The 16,821-nt window shown below is 36.3% G+C and overlaps 1 protein-coding gene across 3 annotated transcripts in view; it reads right to left on the bottom strand.

Annotated features, from left to right (window-relative positions):
• Positions 1-16,512, bottom strand: part of DENND4A (DENN/MADD domain containing 4A) — a 29,708-nt gene extending 13,196 nt beyond the window's left edge. For all 3 annotated transcript variants that reach the window (XM_009995288.1, XM_009995287.1, XM_009995289.1), the window contains exons 1-13: positions 16,191-16,512; positions 15,322-15,571; positions 14,247-14,316; positions 13,203-13,372; positions 12,278-12,519; positions 10,611-10,677; positions 7,573-7,631; positions 6,767-6,911; positions 6,002-6,177; positions 4,070-4,170; positions 3,224-3,442; positions 2,839-2,984; positions 372-505 (exon numbers count right to left, since the gene is read on the bottom strand). In XM_009995288.1, coding sequence (XP_009993590.1) covers positions 372-505; positions 2,839-2,984; positions 3,224-3,442; positions 4,070-4,170; positions 6,002-6,177; positions 6,767-6,911; positions 7,573-7,631; positions 10,611-10,677; positions 12,278-12,519; positions 13,203-13,372; positions 14,247-14,316; positions 15,322-15,571; positions 16,191-16,498 — 2,087 coding nt within the window. In that variant the 5' untranslated portion in view covers positions 16,499-16,512. The remainder of the gene's footprint in view (positions 1-371; positions 506-2,838; positions 2,985-3,223; positions 3,443-4,069; positions 4,171-6,001; positions 6,178-6,766; positions 6,912-7,572; positions 7,632-10,610; positions 10,678-12,277; positions 12,520-13,202; positions 13,373-14,246; positions 14,317-15,321; positions 15,572-16,190) is intronic.
• Positions 16,513-16,821: the final 309 nt, after the last annotated feature.

Here is a 16,821-nt window from a genome sequence, read left to right as displayed (position 1 = left end):
AGTTTTCAGTGATTCCTTGAATTGTACTCTCTCCCCAGAGTACCTGCAACTTTTATTGTTATCAGTAGTAGCAGCAGACCAACAGACTGGCTGCAATAATTTCCATTTTAACCTTAAGAAATGTCACCAGGTAGCACAATGTAACATGAACACATAGCCAGCTTTATTAAGTGTGTGCACACATACAAAATTACTACAACTCCAAAAGATCTGGCACACTAGGCATTGTATGTACACATTTTTACTTGAGAAACATAAAGGGACAGGAAAAATGCCCTATACTTGGTGGCTATCACAAGAACTTAGAAACTAAACTCTACAAGAGTGGCTGTTAGGAATTTGGCTGGTATCCTACTGTGTCCTTAGGTTACCTGTACTGCAGAGGGTGTTCTTCACCATTTGGCAGGTGAGGGATCTCGGGTGGTGTTATGAACACCGTGTGCTCACTCTTGTATGACTCATCCAGCTCTATAAGTCGTGTTTCCCCAGTTTTGTCCATGTCTACCTGGAGAAGTTAGGTCAAAAGAAAAAGTCATGACTACTGTTACTGTATTTTCTGCTGTTGAAGCTACACAGGCAAGCAGGGTAAAGTCTGTATCTGCATCAACGGATGTCTTGCAAAGTTATAATTACAATAGTAAGGGCTGCTTCATTTTTTGTATATTTTATCCCAACAAAATTATCTGTGTTTAATGATACACTCTGACTCAACTCTTTTCAGATAGAAATTCTGCAGTAAGATTCTACAAACAACACTTATCTAGCAGTTTCAGTAACTTGCAGAGTCATTAAGGTCATGCTAGTTTGCAGATAATGCAGAATTACACATGCATTCATAGAGAAAATGGAATAAAAACATGTGACCTTACTAAAATTAAAGGGAGATAGAATACTTTTTTTTTTCTAAAGAACTGTAATCTGAAAGGTGAAGGGTTGCTTCAGGATTTTTTTTCTCCTTCAGATAACTCAAGAGTTTTATGTGTGAGAACACAGCAAATATTGGGTGGTCCTCTCACAGCTCAAAAAGAAATTAAATTCACAGATAATTAAGGCAACTTGTAGTAATACATTAAGCATAAATTATGGCTCCACCTGCTTGTTTTGCTAGGCTAGCAAAGCAAAGATTTATGCTTAAACTGAGTGGCTTGTAACTGGACACCGAATTTGACCATAAATCTTTGCTTTGCTAGCCTGGCTACTGCAGAGAGGAGCAATCTGCACTTCCCAAATCAATGCCCCTTCTTTAAAGACAGCAGCAGAGACATACTCTGAGGCTCCAGGCAAATTTAAAAGCATGGGTCAAGTGGGAGAAAAAAACTATCCAACAATTTTACTGAGAGAATTTTATTCCATCACTTGAGACAAAAATAAAGAACCAAACTCAGTAACCCAAACAAGGTATTGGAAAACAAACTGTTTCCCTTTGAGAAAAAGAACACACAAGCTTTCCACTTACAAGCTTACTCTTGCTACTGTTCACACTACACAAGCCACTCAGAACAGAGGAAATACAACATGTATTGCATTCCACCTGAGAGGCTTGACTTGATATGTGTACTGACACTTGTACTGCTGTCTCTAAACTTCTGTCATCAGTTGTGTCTCCTCAAGTACACCACAAGTGCTGCTTCTGCTTCTGGCATGAGATATGTCTCCCGGTCAAACAGCTGGCACTACCCAAATTGATTTACTTCCTAGCACATGGCACATGCTTTTTGATCACGTATTGATGGCCCCAGAGTTCAGCTCAAATACTGTCACAGTTTACATTTATAGCCACTATTTAAATGGCAACCAAATCACAGCCAAATGGTATATTATTTAAAAAAAAAAAAAAGCAAGCTGTGGGACTCAAGGCATGAAGAACATGTGTCCTTAAGAGTTTAGCAAGACAGAATTAATGTACAAAAAGAAGTATATTCCACAGTTCTCTCTCTCCGGTGAGGTGGAAATATATCAAGTAGTTTCAGTAGAATTCTTCAATATTTAAAATTTTATAAACATACAAAAAGTTGTTCTTAATTACACATTTTACTGCATGAGCCAGATGGAAAGCATTAGCAAATTGAAGCTGCCAAGCAGCAAGAACATATGGCTCCTGAAAAGTAGAAATAAACTAAACCTTACTTGGCAATTTAAACACTTCTAAGGACGTAAAAATTCCACAGCTACTAATTTCCATCACTGAAATGTAATCAAGCCAGTAGCTTAAATATGTGTTGAATCGAGATAACTTTTGAACTCCTGGAAAAATGAAAACTTGGGAGACAATTGCACTGTATCTTTCAGTAGACAACTTGTCTACAAAGTAGACAACTCCTTTCAGCTCTTCTGTACTTACATAGCAGAAACAGCCATAAATTCAAACTGTAAATAGTTGTTTTCAGTCTTCACTAGTAATCCCTTTGGAACAAAGAGCAGGTGACCTACTTTGTAGGAAAACCTACACAACACATACATTACTTAAACATCAGCATCCCAAATAGAGTGTTACAGGTGACCAGGAAGATGACAAGTAGGTGTGGAATTTCTTATAATATTAATAAAAATTTCTTTCATGTTACAATGGAAGCAAACAGGGATATAAAGATTGTGGGTTTCAGTTCAGGTCTCCTGAAAACAAAAACTATTGCAAAAAACCCAAAGGAGACCAGCACAGAAGCAGACAGCAAGCTATTCCCTTTACTGCGACACAAACGTGATGGTAGAGTAACAGAACCCACCAAAAAACGGCAGGTTACACAGAGCTTTTACATGACACACCATAACAAATCTTGCCTGCTTTAGGTAACCCATACATCTGACACCATCAACATATCCACATGAAGACATGCTTACTTTGTCCACGCAGTCATCAAAAAACGCAAGGCTTGCGTCCTTATCGCTGACAAAGGAACACTCTTCAATGAAGCGGATGAACATCTGAGTTTTGGTCATCAGGGTGTAGAACTTCTGATGGGAACGATCTCGACTTTTGAGGAAGCCTATAAGGTGACATCATAAGCATGTAAGAATGGCTACAACAAGAAAGCCCTCCCCACACACCTTACATTCTACCAACAAGCAATAACTGCACTGTAACCTCTGTCAGTACAATGCAAGTTTTTCTGTACTTGCATTTTTTCCATCCTTCACAACACCAGCACTGAAAATATTTTTGTTCTTTAAAGAAGAATCTAACATACTAAATTAATGGGCAGAAAATAAGTTTATGACTCTTCACCTTGTAGTTCAAAGAGGGAACTTGCATCTGTGGCTGTTTCAGAAGGTGCCTCTGTTATTGGCCTGAGGTAAGACCTGTAACCTTTTAGTATTGAGGCCATGAAACACAGAAATGCTTCCTGGATCTCCAAATCTAACAAATGTAATTTCTTCCCAGAATTAAAATCATAGTCATTCATTGCTAATTCCATTAACGCATCTTCTCTTGGTCTCTGTTGCACTGTAAACAAAAACAACATTGTAACATTTTAATTTCCCCTCCCCCCAATATTGGTAAATAAAATTCTCTTTATGCTATTAGATTCACTGATTACTGAGCTCCATGAAGTTTGGAATAGATCAAAATATATACAATTAAATTCAATCATGAGATTCAAAAATGGATTCAGCTTGACCTTATACAACTCCTGTACCTCTGGATAATACCAAAAGTAAGATATATTTATTTTTTCAGCACCTTAGATACTACAGCACTAGAGAGAATCAGTATGGACAGAGCTTTAAAACCCCTCAAAGTAAGCTGTTTGTAAAAACATGCGAATTTATACAAGAGCTGATTAAAGCAGCTTATTTTAGGGACAAACACATGGATGGGATGCAAGCATTACATCCTAGTAACTTCAGCAGCCAAAAAGCACTGCCTTATGGAAGTCTCCTCCACCCCAAAAGCCCCTCCATGGGTTCTCTAATCTCTGAACGTCAAGCACAAATTTTGCCATTCTGTATGAAAACATTATGTTTAAGGTCAGGGGTGACTTATGGACATAATGAATTTGATACATTCATTTATCTGTTAACGTGGCACAATGTATCCAATGTAAATCTTTTTATATACTTTCCCACTCACTTTCTGCCAGTTGCTGATATAAATTACTTAAAGTGTTCATCAAATTTTTACAAGGTTTCTTTGGTAAGATCTTCCATGCAATAGCTTTCTTATCTCCAGTTCTGGAAAGGAAAGGAAAAAAAAGTCATGAGTATACACTGGAACATGTGGGTATATTGGACTGTATTAAGAGGACTTTTCTATCCCACTTAGAGAAATGGGATTAAAACAGGAAACTCCATTAAAACAGGAGTGAGCAAGATTGAAAACTAACCCAAGTGAAACCTGATTTACTGTATGGAGATTTGATCACAGCCATCCAACCAATGCCCTGAACCTCAAAATGATAATGATTATGCAGCCACACTCTTTAGCACTGAAATCAATCCACTTAGAATACATAAAAGATAGATTAATAGTATTAAGCACCTGCCATTGCACAACCACCACACATGCTATATTCTGAACCCTATTTACTTAAAGTAGGATGGTCATTGTAATCCAAAATTAATTTGATAACTGCTTTGTGTTTAGTGTGTACAGACTGGACTTAACTTTATCATGCTGGAAAAACCCTGACAACTTCCTTTGTCAACAGAGGGCACCAGCAAGCCTCGAGACCCTACTGGTTACAAATTCACAAAAATTGTAAGCATTTGTTTGACACATTTTTCCATTCAATGAAATTGAATTAATCTAAGAAAAGTAGAGAAAAATTAGCTAAAAGTAGAATGAAACTAGAAATAACTGGAAATAATTTATTTTCCATTTAAAAATACGTAGCTAATTAGACAAATGCCAGAAGAAATGCACAAACATGTTCTTAGCCAAAAAGTAACAAAATCCAAACCGAAGTTATTGCAGCCTAGTTTGAACTAGTTCCTAAAAATTTTAGAGCAGAATTGCTATACAAACTTGCTATCAGCATAAAACCCTTAAGAAACATTTCTGGTTACCAGTACTTAATATATATAGCCTTCTGTAATTCCACAAACAACTACTGAAGAAAAAAACAATCCCAAAACAAACCCACAAATATAATCATTTAGAAAGAAATAAGTTTTTGGCTAGACATAGTAATGCTGCAAGGCTGCTGCCAATAGGAGGATGACCCAGAAAAACACTGGCTAAAGACTTGGAGAAGTAACACTAAGGACACACCGAGTATATTAAACATTATATTAAAATACCAGTCTAATTCCAAAATACAAGTTTAATAAATGTTGTGTGGTTTAGAATCTTGAACCAGTAGCCTTATGTTCTTCTATCTTTGTATCACATCACAACAAGGAAACAATGCTTTGAGTATAATAACATGAGCTGATTCCCAATGGTTTTAAATGTGCACAGCTATCCTTGCTACTGTTTTAGATACTAGCTAATCAATATTACAGAAAAAGGTAGCACTCTACACAGTTCTGAAGAAGAATTATTATAATACTATCACTTCAGTTTGTTAATGATTACATGATTGTAAGACTGACACTCAAAGTTCCCGTCTCTAATTCTCAACACAAAGTTCCCATACTTCATATGGATGCAAAGTATGACTTGTTATAATTTTCAGACAGATGCCAATATGAAGATTCTAGAATCTCTTCAACACTTAAGAAAGGTGATTGTGGCAAACTAAAATTACTATTCCCCTCCAGGGACAATGAAGTGGGACACAAGATGGTTAACCAAGGAAACATGCCAACACGTGCAGTAAGATTTTTATGTAACAGAACAGAAGGCAATAATAATGTTCCATGAGGACTGTATCTCCACTCTGCAGTGTTGGACAAGCGATGTCATTTCTAGCATCCTCTTTTCAAGAAGAAGGATATATTTGAAAGTTTAGATGTTTAAACCAAACAAAACTCCCCAAATGTTTGCCAAAAAGCTGGTTTTTGCTTTCAAAAACAGGAGGCAAGAAGAAATACAGAAGAAAAATTGTTAATAAATACTTACTGAGAAATTGTATTGGTATCCAAGTCCACACAGCTAACATCTGGTGGAGGGTCATAGAGATCAAAGTATCTTGAATCAATTCCCACTATGAATGGGCATGGTGCACTTAACACATCTGCCAGTGCCAAGGGACAGAGAGGAATATATGGGCAAGGCCAGTGGAAGGGAAATATCATCTTTGAACATAGGCAGAGACAAAAACTTAGGTTAAACATGTATAATAAAATAGCCTATTCAAGTACAAAACAAGCATCACTAACTGCCACTTCAAAATCTTTTAACCTGACAGATGATTATTACTGAAAAACCAGATACAGATTATTCAATTAAAAATGCACTCAATTCTCTAAAATTATATTGCTTTAATTGGTAGGAAAAAAGGTCTTCAGTATAAGAGATGGTACATAGCACAGATATAAAAACAATACTTAGTGAGGACAGGCAGGAAAATAACACATTTTAAATTCCTCTGCAAGAGAGAATGCAGTGTTATTTGGGCAAATCAGGAACCTGTATTCAGTGCACTGTGATGGCCAAAGAACCTGCTTAGTTACAATATTTACACACAAAGAAACAACAACAGCTACTATCTCTCTTCTGTCTTCATGGGATAACAGTAGCAACATGTTTTTCTCTTTAATGAATATTTTAATTCTTATTTTTAAGTAACTGTTAAGCCTAACAACACTACTACTAATTTTATATTTTATAAAAAAACATTATTTTTTCTACTTGCAGGTGTATGATTCAGGGAATGATACTTACAGAGACTAATGCCTCTGTCACACTAGTAAGGACAGAAGGTCGCAATGAATGGATGAGAATTTTGTGTTCGGTCACTGCAAACACAAGTAGAGTTACAGCATTTTCAGGTCCTAAATTCTGAAGTAGTGTAGAAAACTTGCCCCCACTGTTAAGGAATATATACATATTGGTGAGTTACAAGGGATCATAAAAAAAGAAAAACAAACAAAAAAATCAGTAACGAAACAGAAATCAAAGCATTAGAGTAGGATTTTATAAACTTAAATCTGCAAATCTTTCTTTGAAAGAAGAGTGCAGAGTACTTGGTACACCTCCCTGTGTACCAATGGCTACTGCCCAATAGTGACCATAACTACTTGAGACTCTTCCATCAGTCTAGACTATTTTCAGGACATGTGCTTTTCTTTCTTGAAAGCAATTTACAGGGGGATGATATTTGTTTTTAATCACTCTCTTGAAAAGACAAATTTCAAATGTGTCCCAGAACTCCCTCAATTACGTGACAATATTACCTTGCACTATACCTTGGGAGCCCAGGTACCAACTCCTAGAAAGGGAATCTAATTATACATATTCTGCCTAAAGAACCACTACAATTACTTGAAATAACACAGATACTGTTCATTAAACATGTATCCTAGTCACAGAGCAGGTCTCATCACAAATACACTTCATACATATAACTACCTACAAAAGGCACCAGACAGGGTAACTTAATTTGCACAATTACAGCTCCAAGTACCACATATTTTCTGCAATGTAAGTCAGAACACATACACAATTAAAGAGAAGATACTGCTACTTACCTCAGTGGAAGAGGTGATGACACAGGTTGGCTAAGAATCAGGTTATCATGTGGAGATAGCTGGAAAAAAGATTTGTAAATACTTACTTTTTACTCTGTACATTGGAAATATTTTTTAGAAATTACTCAACTACCTCAAGGAACACCTAAAAATAAAATGTAAACAAAGCCAAATCTTGTATGGCCCAGCTGCACAGCACTGTGAAAGTGGCACACAATGCCACATTCCTTTCTTACAGTAGTGATACGACCTCAAGAGAAATCATTCACATATTCAACATGAATAGGGTGATTCAAATGAGTACAAGAAAACAGGTACTGAAGCAATTTATCAAAGCTCAACTGACATTTTCTGCCATAGTAAATCCAAGGTAACAAGATATCAGTTAGCTTACTCCCCTCTGCTAAGTGGTCACACATGTTCTATTGTATAAAAGTACACATAGAAGTAACAGCAGTAACTCAGTAAGTCACAGTAACTTGTACAACTGAGCTGCAAGATCAGACAACTTCTAGTAATACTTCATTTGTGAGTACATTTCAGTTTAGACCCCACAGCAAATAACCAGAGAACAGCAGTCAGAAAATCAGATGAATTACAACCACAAACAATGAAGCACTAAGGCCGGAACGTCTGTGCCTGGACAGACACAGTAACCGTGCAGCATTCCCAGGAGTCTGTGCAGTCCTGCTTCCTTGCGTGCTTCACAGAGCAGAGCTTTGGAAGGCTAACGCTACATTTGGCTATAATGACAGATGAGGATGGCCACACCACTCCACATGCTAATTTGTCTTCAAGTAAGTCACCTTGTGACAACAATCACCATTAGCTTGTTCAGTGAAAGAATTCAAAGAAGTCATTTTTTCAGCCTGAGGTAACCTTCATGACCTGCCTCCAGAAAGGAAGCATCAGTCTAATGTCCTATGACTGTTTCATTTCAGCAGATAAACACAATCAAACATCTATTCAGAGAGCACATCTCCCTTAGGGAAAAGGGGCACTTACTTCACCTACTCTTCAGGGAGAGAAACATATTATTACCCAACATGCTCTTCAAGTTGTGAATAAATCATTAGAACAGGAATATCTGTGCAACAAGGGAATGTAGGACATGGAGAAGAGACTCCAAAAAATTTCAGATCAGAAACAATCTATGGAAAAGGGCAGCTGGAAACTGGCAATCAGCAGCACTCCTGACTCTTTTACTACTGGCTGTAATTTCTTTGAAACTTAAGTGTCATACACATGCTGTGTTCTCTCTCCCTTGTAACAGATGCTAAGAAGGATCTGAGAATGGGTCACACGTTCAGACTGGTATAGATGTAGTTACTAAGAGGTATCAGCTCTCATATCAGAAAGCAGATAGGCACTCACAAGACACTCCACAGCAACACATTCAGAGGGATTTGCTATACTAATCATTAACAAAAGACTACCATGTATGACATTAACAAGCTTCAGAGAGAAATTATTATTTCTTTGAAGAAATGGAATCCTAAGAACACAACATTTCCCATACTATTTTTGGGAACAGATAGAATCATCTGTGGTTTTATTCAGTGCTGTACACCTCAGAAGACCCCAAAAGCAGCTTGAAGGAAGTACTTTCACAGACCTAGACTATCACTGCCTACTTTAAAAACACTGTTCCACATCTGTGCTATCAGCTACTGAAGTTGTGCTCCCTTGATGCATACAGCACTTTGAAAGTAAGGTGGAACAGATGTAATTTCACATCACCTACATCTAGGCCCTCAGACTTTGTTGCAGGATATACACCCATATATATTTTGAAAGAGTTCTCTAAAAATTCCGATTAACAACAACAAGAAAGTTTCTCTAAACTTACTTACAGTTCTCTGTAAATATATTTAGTGTTCCCTAGCACCAATATTTTGATGAAGGCAAATTAAAAATAAACCAACAAGAAAACACTGGGTTTTGGATTGAGCTTTGTAACAATAAAAGCGATAGAAGTGTCAAATACAGTTTCAGCGCAACTGTTCCCCACCCCCCTTTCAGTAACAATAATAAATGTCACTTCTTCATAATATCCAAGTACACTAAGAAGGATCTTTATTATTCATTACATTCCATAGCACAGATATAACTCCAGATTGCATTTACTCTGAAAGACTTCAACAGCACATGGGCTACTACATTAAGACTGAAACCTGCACAGGACTCTACATTTTATTTCATATAAGCAGCAACAGAGAGTCACATCATTTTGTAACTTGTTCAAAACCACGAAATTGGAAAAATAACTACAAGGGAATAGAGTTGTCTTTTCTCAGCAATAAATTTTTTTCATGTCTCTACTCATTGTGCCTCTTAGGAGATAAAAAGGAAAAAGATTTAACAAGTCTTATTCACTTTTCACTTAAAAAGTCCTTATGATAGGGATTGCCTCTCTCCTACCACCAGTGACACAGGTGAAATTTTCCACAACAGGCAACCTAATCCTAGCAATTATGCCCTTTCACTCAAACATAGTAAAATATGCTGAGTCTTGCAGGTAGGACAGAAAGAGGGTCATACTGATGAAATGTGCCTGTGCTGAGCATGCCTGGCTCCTGCAGTTTTCAGTAAGGGCAATCTGTTATGTAGAGGACAGCAAGAAACCCCTTGGGAAAAGGGGTAATAATGAATATACCCTTCACATCTGGTTTTAATTTATTTATTTTACACTCAGCCTTCATACAGTAGCAAGAAAAAAACGGTTCAAAAGCTATTGCAAAAAATGAAACCAGATGCTGACTTTGAGTAGTTTTCCATTAATTTCCATATAGTCTGGAAAAAAAACAACAACTAAGCTTGCAGCTCACTAAACAGTATCTTGCAATGGTTCATTAAGTCCTTAACTAAACTGGAAACAACAGTGAGAAATCTAAAAATTAAGTGTACGAAGCTAGGAAAAAAAATCTTGAGCAAAATGAAATTGGAACATAAAAATTACAATTTCCATTTACTGACCTGTTCAACAGCTGTTTTGTCTCCACTTAAGACATAGCTATTTAGAAGAAATTTACACTTACCTGAACTAGAATTCTTGGCCTCTGAGGGGATGGAAAAGGAACTTTATGCATGAAATGGGAAATGTGTCTAGAAGAAAAGAAATGCACTGATTTAGTAGAAATTATAAGCTTAAACTGCTTTACCTCAAGACAAAATCACTGTCAGCAGGAGAATTCATTATATAAAAATGGCACATCCTTATTCAGAAGACAGCAACAAAAAAAACCAACCCAAACAGCTACCAAATCCTACGGTGATCTATTCTGACCTTGAACACCTATTTTTCTACTAGTGACAATCAAAATGGCAGGAGATTATCTTTCAAACTACAAACTTGGTTTGTGAGACTGAAAAATTAGACAGGTTTGTTTTAGTTCATTTAAATAAATTCGTAACGTAGAAATTCTGCTGTTTGAGTATTACAGTATCATTTACAATCCTGCTTCTGAGACTGGCTTGAAATAGCACTGTACCTCAGAGACTAGCACTGGTTACTTGCACAAAAATATTCACAGCTGAGTATCACAGGAAGTCACTAAGTTAATCCATTTTCTTCATTCAAAACACAAATTGTTATGCAAGATTTCTAATGAAAATGTGTGAAAAGTTTTTTGCATATACTACAGCTACAGATAGAGATTAAAAAAAATTTGAGTAAGTTCTCAGCTCTATAAATTGATTAAACTTCCAGAAGTTCTGAAAGTGTAGGGCTCTACAGAATATAAGCTTTCACATGGAAAGAAACTACATGCAATCAGTAGAAACTCAGGAAGAATCAGGTAATCCCACATCAACTGCATACTACAAGCACATACTTTACTGATTTCTACAACTTTTACCATTATTCAGAGCACACCAGAAGACTCCTTTTACATATTTCTGACACAAAACTATGTATTTCACACATATATTTCAATGTAGCTGCATATCATGCCATTAAATGTATGCAAACCCCCCCATTTTTACCATATTTTCAATTGCACTGCCTGTGCAGCCACATGGCAATGAGAACAGGAAAGGAATTAGGCTGGCGGAGGAGCTGGGATTTTGTCTTTATTTCCAGTGCAGGAAGATGGTGGCAGAAATATGGAATATACAGCAAACATCAAAGGGAAAGACTTGCTGCTTGCAGAAGCAGGGCTGGCTGAAAATGTTCAAATACACATGTATGGCACAGAACCTTCATCATCCTTAAAATAGCTGAAGAAACTAGGCTAAATGCTATATTAAGTTCAAGCAAGACAGCGTAGCTATATTTAAATTATGCACAGTAAATTGAACAGTCAGTTTACAAATAAGAGAATCCTCAATAAGCAAATAAATCAGTAAAATAAAAACTAATAAAACAATTTATATTTATTTATAATTTTATTTATTCCCAAAGTTCAAAAACAAAAAATAGTTCTCAGCTGTAAAAAAAATAAATTCATTATTGTATGTTTACAGTATCACAATTTTAAATCAAACACAGCAGATACAAAGTGGAATAAAGAAGTGGACTAAAAAAAATAATAAATCACAAAAAATGCTTGCTCCACAGAGTCAGTGTCTTATAGAACTTACATTGAAGTTTAACCAGAAAGATTGACATGTAATAAAATGAAAAAGCAAATGCTGCATTTGAAATCTGATGCCTTGAAAAGTTCTATTAGCCTAGAAATGTTAAATGGTAACACAGGTTACTTACTTCTCAATGGGTAGGACATGTGGACCAGAAATGGAGTAACGATACAGAAAGGTAAGAAACTTCTTGAAAGCATCAAAAAAAGGCCAGTGAGAGAGCAGACAGATGCATTTATTTGTTTGAACTGTTCTACATGAATCTGACTTGCTCTCAGCTGCAGCTGCTAATCCCAGCTGAGATTTTTGTTTCTCTGAGAGATTCTCTTCAGGATACAGTTCATAAAACTGAATAGCAGCACCATATACCTGCAACAACACAGTTGATTTGAAGTCAATAAATCTGCCTCGACCTTCAAAGCTATCTAACAAACCCCAAACATGCAAGGAAAATTAAGCTTATTACTGCATGAAAAGTCACATTAATTCACCATCTTTTGAAGCAATCTATTCTGGAATATTCTTATGGCTGTGAAAATCCAGACAGTCTATGATTTATTTAAAACAATGTCACATGAGAAAGAGGAATTTATGAAACAATTTAAGTGAGAGAAAAAGAATGATTATACAGAGCACAACTGCAATCAACTGCTCCTACAATTGCCTTTAAAGCTATTTAAGAAATCTTTTATAAACAACTCAAAGCAGTATTCCTCTGACATCCAATTTACTTTTTAGAACAAGTATACACATGTAAGGTTGTTCCCATGCTTGCAATAAAAATAGTCCACTTGCATATATATGCAGTCAGACTTTTTACAGCTCTCTAGTATCAAAGGCTAAGTTGGAAAGCAAAGGAGTGAAGATTTGTATGACCAACAGACCAGCAGTGAAATAAATGCAAGTCACTCTTTAAAACAGTCTGAATTAAACCCAAATGAACAGATTCAAGTTTGTCGACAAAAATACATGCTATCATCGTCACCCTGAACAGACAAATAACCACACTTTTAACCTTCAATTGTTAACAGTTTTTTAATCTTTCAAAATACCTTTTCTGCAGAAGCTCCAGTCAGTACAAATGTGGAAAAAACTGGGAGAGGGTATTTACTGTTAGATGGCCAACATTCAATCGTTGCACCCATAGGTAGACAAAAAAGAGGCACAGATTCTGGTAGTGGGAATGACTCATAATCTTCTTCAGGGTATCTGCATATTAAACCTAGAAAGGCAATTTGCAACAAAGTAGTTATAAAAGGAACACCAGAAACATTTCTAACAGCTCATTCCACAAAAAACACCCAGGAAAATAACGTATGAGCATATACTAACTTCAAAAGATCAGTAAAGTTGCAAATAACCAGGCACTGTAAATATCTGGGAAGGGGCAGGATGCTCCCACAGCCTAAGGAGAAAATCACCTGGCTAACTCATTGGACTGAATTCCTACTTCAGGAACTACTTGTAACTAATTTCTCTTTTTCTGTTTGCAGGTTGTGTGCATTTCAGATATTATTCTAAGAGTTCAAATTCATCACTAATGAGTAAAGATGTAAAATTTAGCTTAGTGTGCATTTCAGATATTATTCTAAGAGTTCACATTCATCACTAAAGATGTAAAATTTAGCTTAAAAATGGTAATCAGAATTGAGAAATAAAAGACTGATGTTTTCAATTATTAAAGCAGTTAATTTTTGACCAAAAAAAAGTTTAATGAAAAATCTGATATGTCAGAGTTTAGATAGATTGTTTTTTTAATATCAATAGAATTGAACAAATTAATTATGCTGTTCTGCCTCAGTTGAGGATTCAGTTAATGTGCTATCAGACTAATGTGGTAAGGCTTTATTTTACACATAGCAGTAAAACACTTCCAAACTGAGACCAAATTTTAAAACAAACTGGTCACGATACATATTTCTAAGACTTATTTTAGGAAATCATTTCAAAATAATTCTTCAGGGAAAGATCACTTTTTGCATAAAGGCAAGGCAGTCTCTTTGTCAAATAATTCTTAATTAAAAACTGTATTATATTAAAAATAAACCTGCATATGACAAATTGAAGATAAGAGAAGCTAAATTATAGTTACATACCAGCTTTATATGATATGGTGTTGGTTTTTGCCACGGACTTTTTATAACATAAATATACTGCTGAGCCCCACTGTAAAACAAAGTAAGTTATTCATTATGTGATGAAGTATAACATGGACAGGACTGAAAAGAGTGGAGGAAAACCTCTTCTTCCTTGGTTAAAAAGATCCATATTCTGTACACAAAACCATAGTGCATTAAAATACAGGAATGTTGGGGCCTGCTATGCTATCCTTCTGCCAATGGCCACCAAGAGGTAACTGAAAGAAAAGGACTGTTAGCTCTGAGCTAACCAATCCGAGACAGGCATCAGCCTGACCTTCAAAGCAAAACCAGTTTATAGACTGAAGCACAAGATTTATAAATTCTTCTACAGGTATTAATTTAAAAACATGTACAGACACATTTCCATTGTCTTCTTTGCATGATACTCATATATACAGCCAGCATCCTGACTTCTGAGGACTGTTCAGAAGTCAGCATAAAGGGCTGCAGACTCAGTCAGGAGATACCTAAATACTCAGTTCTGCAAAACAAAGAGCTGTGACACCTGTATATTTTAGCAGATCTAGCTTTGAAACCTTATTAAGTACATAAAGAAGCTTCCAGTCTACAGCACTCATCACTGCCCATACACAGCTTTCTTCAGTGAAGTTTGTGAAACTGAAAATAACACATAAAATAGTGTTGTAGGTAATAGGGGAGTTTGAAAATAAATCAGAAGGCAGTTGTTAGATACTGAGTTTCCATCACAACAGTAAAATCAGCATCAGAAACAGCCACGTTTGTAAAACCTCCAACTATGCACATGGTGACACAACAGATTCTAAGGACTAATCCAAAGCTGCTGAAGGCAGTATTTCTAAGTCAGCTCTAAAATGAGTACTTGCCCTGAGACTCTCAAAAATACTTTGTTCCAGCAGGAACAAAGCAATGTAATCCTCCAGTTCTTTCAAGCTTTAGTTTATCTTTGGAGAGTGCTTATCCAGATTTATCACCCAGTATCCTGAGAACTGTCACACTCCACAAACATCACCAAACATCAAGTGTTCAAAATTCAAATTTTAAATCTTACCATGCTATTATTAAGATTCTTGTCAACCTTGCAGAAGGTATGTGGGGGGGTTTCTCCTTTACTTGGTATGATGATACATATATCAGTAACAGCCAAGGTGTTCTGTGTCATGTTGTCGGACGCCCGCCGGTAAGTGACGTACACTCTCTGCGAGGAGGCGCTGCCGCTGATGTTGGCAGGCCGACCATAGGGAGTAGTGTGAATTATTTCACAACCCTGCTTTACTCTTTCTTTCCCATCATACAAAACCCTAGTTAGAACGGGATGAAAAGAAGTCAGAAGGTGCCATCTTTTTTTTTTAAACACTTTGAACTCTAATACTATGCTAAGAATTATAACTGAACAGGACTAGTTTAGCAACAGCTCTTGTCTCATCTCTGCTCAAAAGATTTTTGCTGACAAGTTCAGGTCACATTATATCACACTGCACGCCAACAGAAAAGCTTCATGAAGAAACTATACTAGTTTTGCTCACGTATATTTGCTTTTAATTGTTTTGCTTACTGCAAAATAGCATTATTTTCAAGCCTGTTAAAGAATCACTCCCTGATTCTAAGAATGTACTACAACTCACCTCACTGCAATCTGTATTAAGTAAGTTAAGCACCTTATCTCAGCCAAAATACATGCATTAACAATTATAAATGGCTTTGAAAACTCAAAAATGCAAGGCATTACAGCTGTCACTGCAATCCACTCAGTGTGCAATTTGTCTGACCTGGGTTACAGTCTGCTCAAGACAACAAATAACTTCCTGTTTAGAGTTCTGCCTTTTATTTTAAAAGCCTGGTATTTCAATAAACTTTGCTTGGTCATTAGTCGAGTAAAACTGCCCGAATCACCTGCTGAAACAGGAAAAACCCACTCACCCCAGATCAGTAAGTGGGGGCTTATCCCTTGCTCGGCGATAACAAAGGTATATCTGCGGTCCCACCAGACTGCCATTATTGAGATCTGCAGACAGTCCTGAAGGAGTAACATCTATGCATTTATATCCCTGAGGAACTTCCTCCCCCAGAGATTTATTAATTACTGTTACATCTGTAATAGGTTCTTTTGGTTTAGCAATTTTATGGCAAGCATCATTGAAGTGGATTTCTTCCTCTAGTGGTTTTGAAATATCTGTTAATCCTGCGACAACAAAGTAGTCAGCAACACGAGCCCCTTTGTCTTCCATCTTCCATTACAAGAAGCTATAACTGGCAAAAAAGAAATATGTATCAGTATTTTTGAAGCAAATTATCACTTAATATTATTACTAACCGAACTAACAAAACTATGTTTATTTTAAAAAGCAGAACATTTGCAGTAATATAAAAAAACACAATAAGAGAAATCAAGAGAGATTCATCATTAGATCATATAACACTATTTTCAATAACTCATGAGAGTTAATTGTTGAATCTTGGAATGGACAACCCAGCTGGCCTCTTTTTGTTCACTTAGACACTTGAGTAGCTGAACCATCAGGCACAGCAAAATACTGTGCAAAGTTCTACA

The sequence above is a fragment of the Chaetura pelagica genome, unplaced genomic scaffold (assembly GCF_000747805.2).
Source record: "Chaetura pelagica isolate M959 unplaced genomic scaffold, ChaPel_1.0 scaffold453, whole genome shotgun sequence".
Taxonomy (NCBI): domain Eukaryota; kingdom Metazoa; phylum Chordata; class Aves; order Apodiformes; family Apodidae; genus Chaetura; species Chaetura pelagica.
The sequence above is the reverse complement of the archived record's forward strand: the minus strand, read 5'-3'. Positions and strand labels throughout refer to the sequence as shown.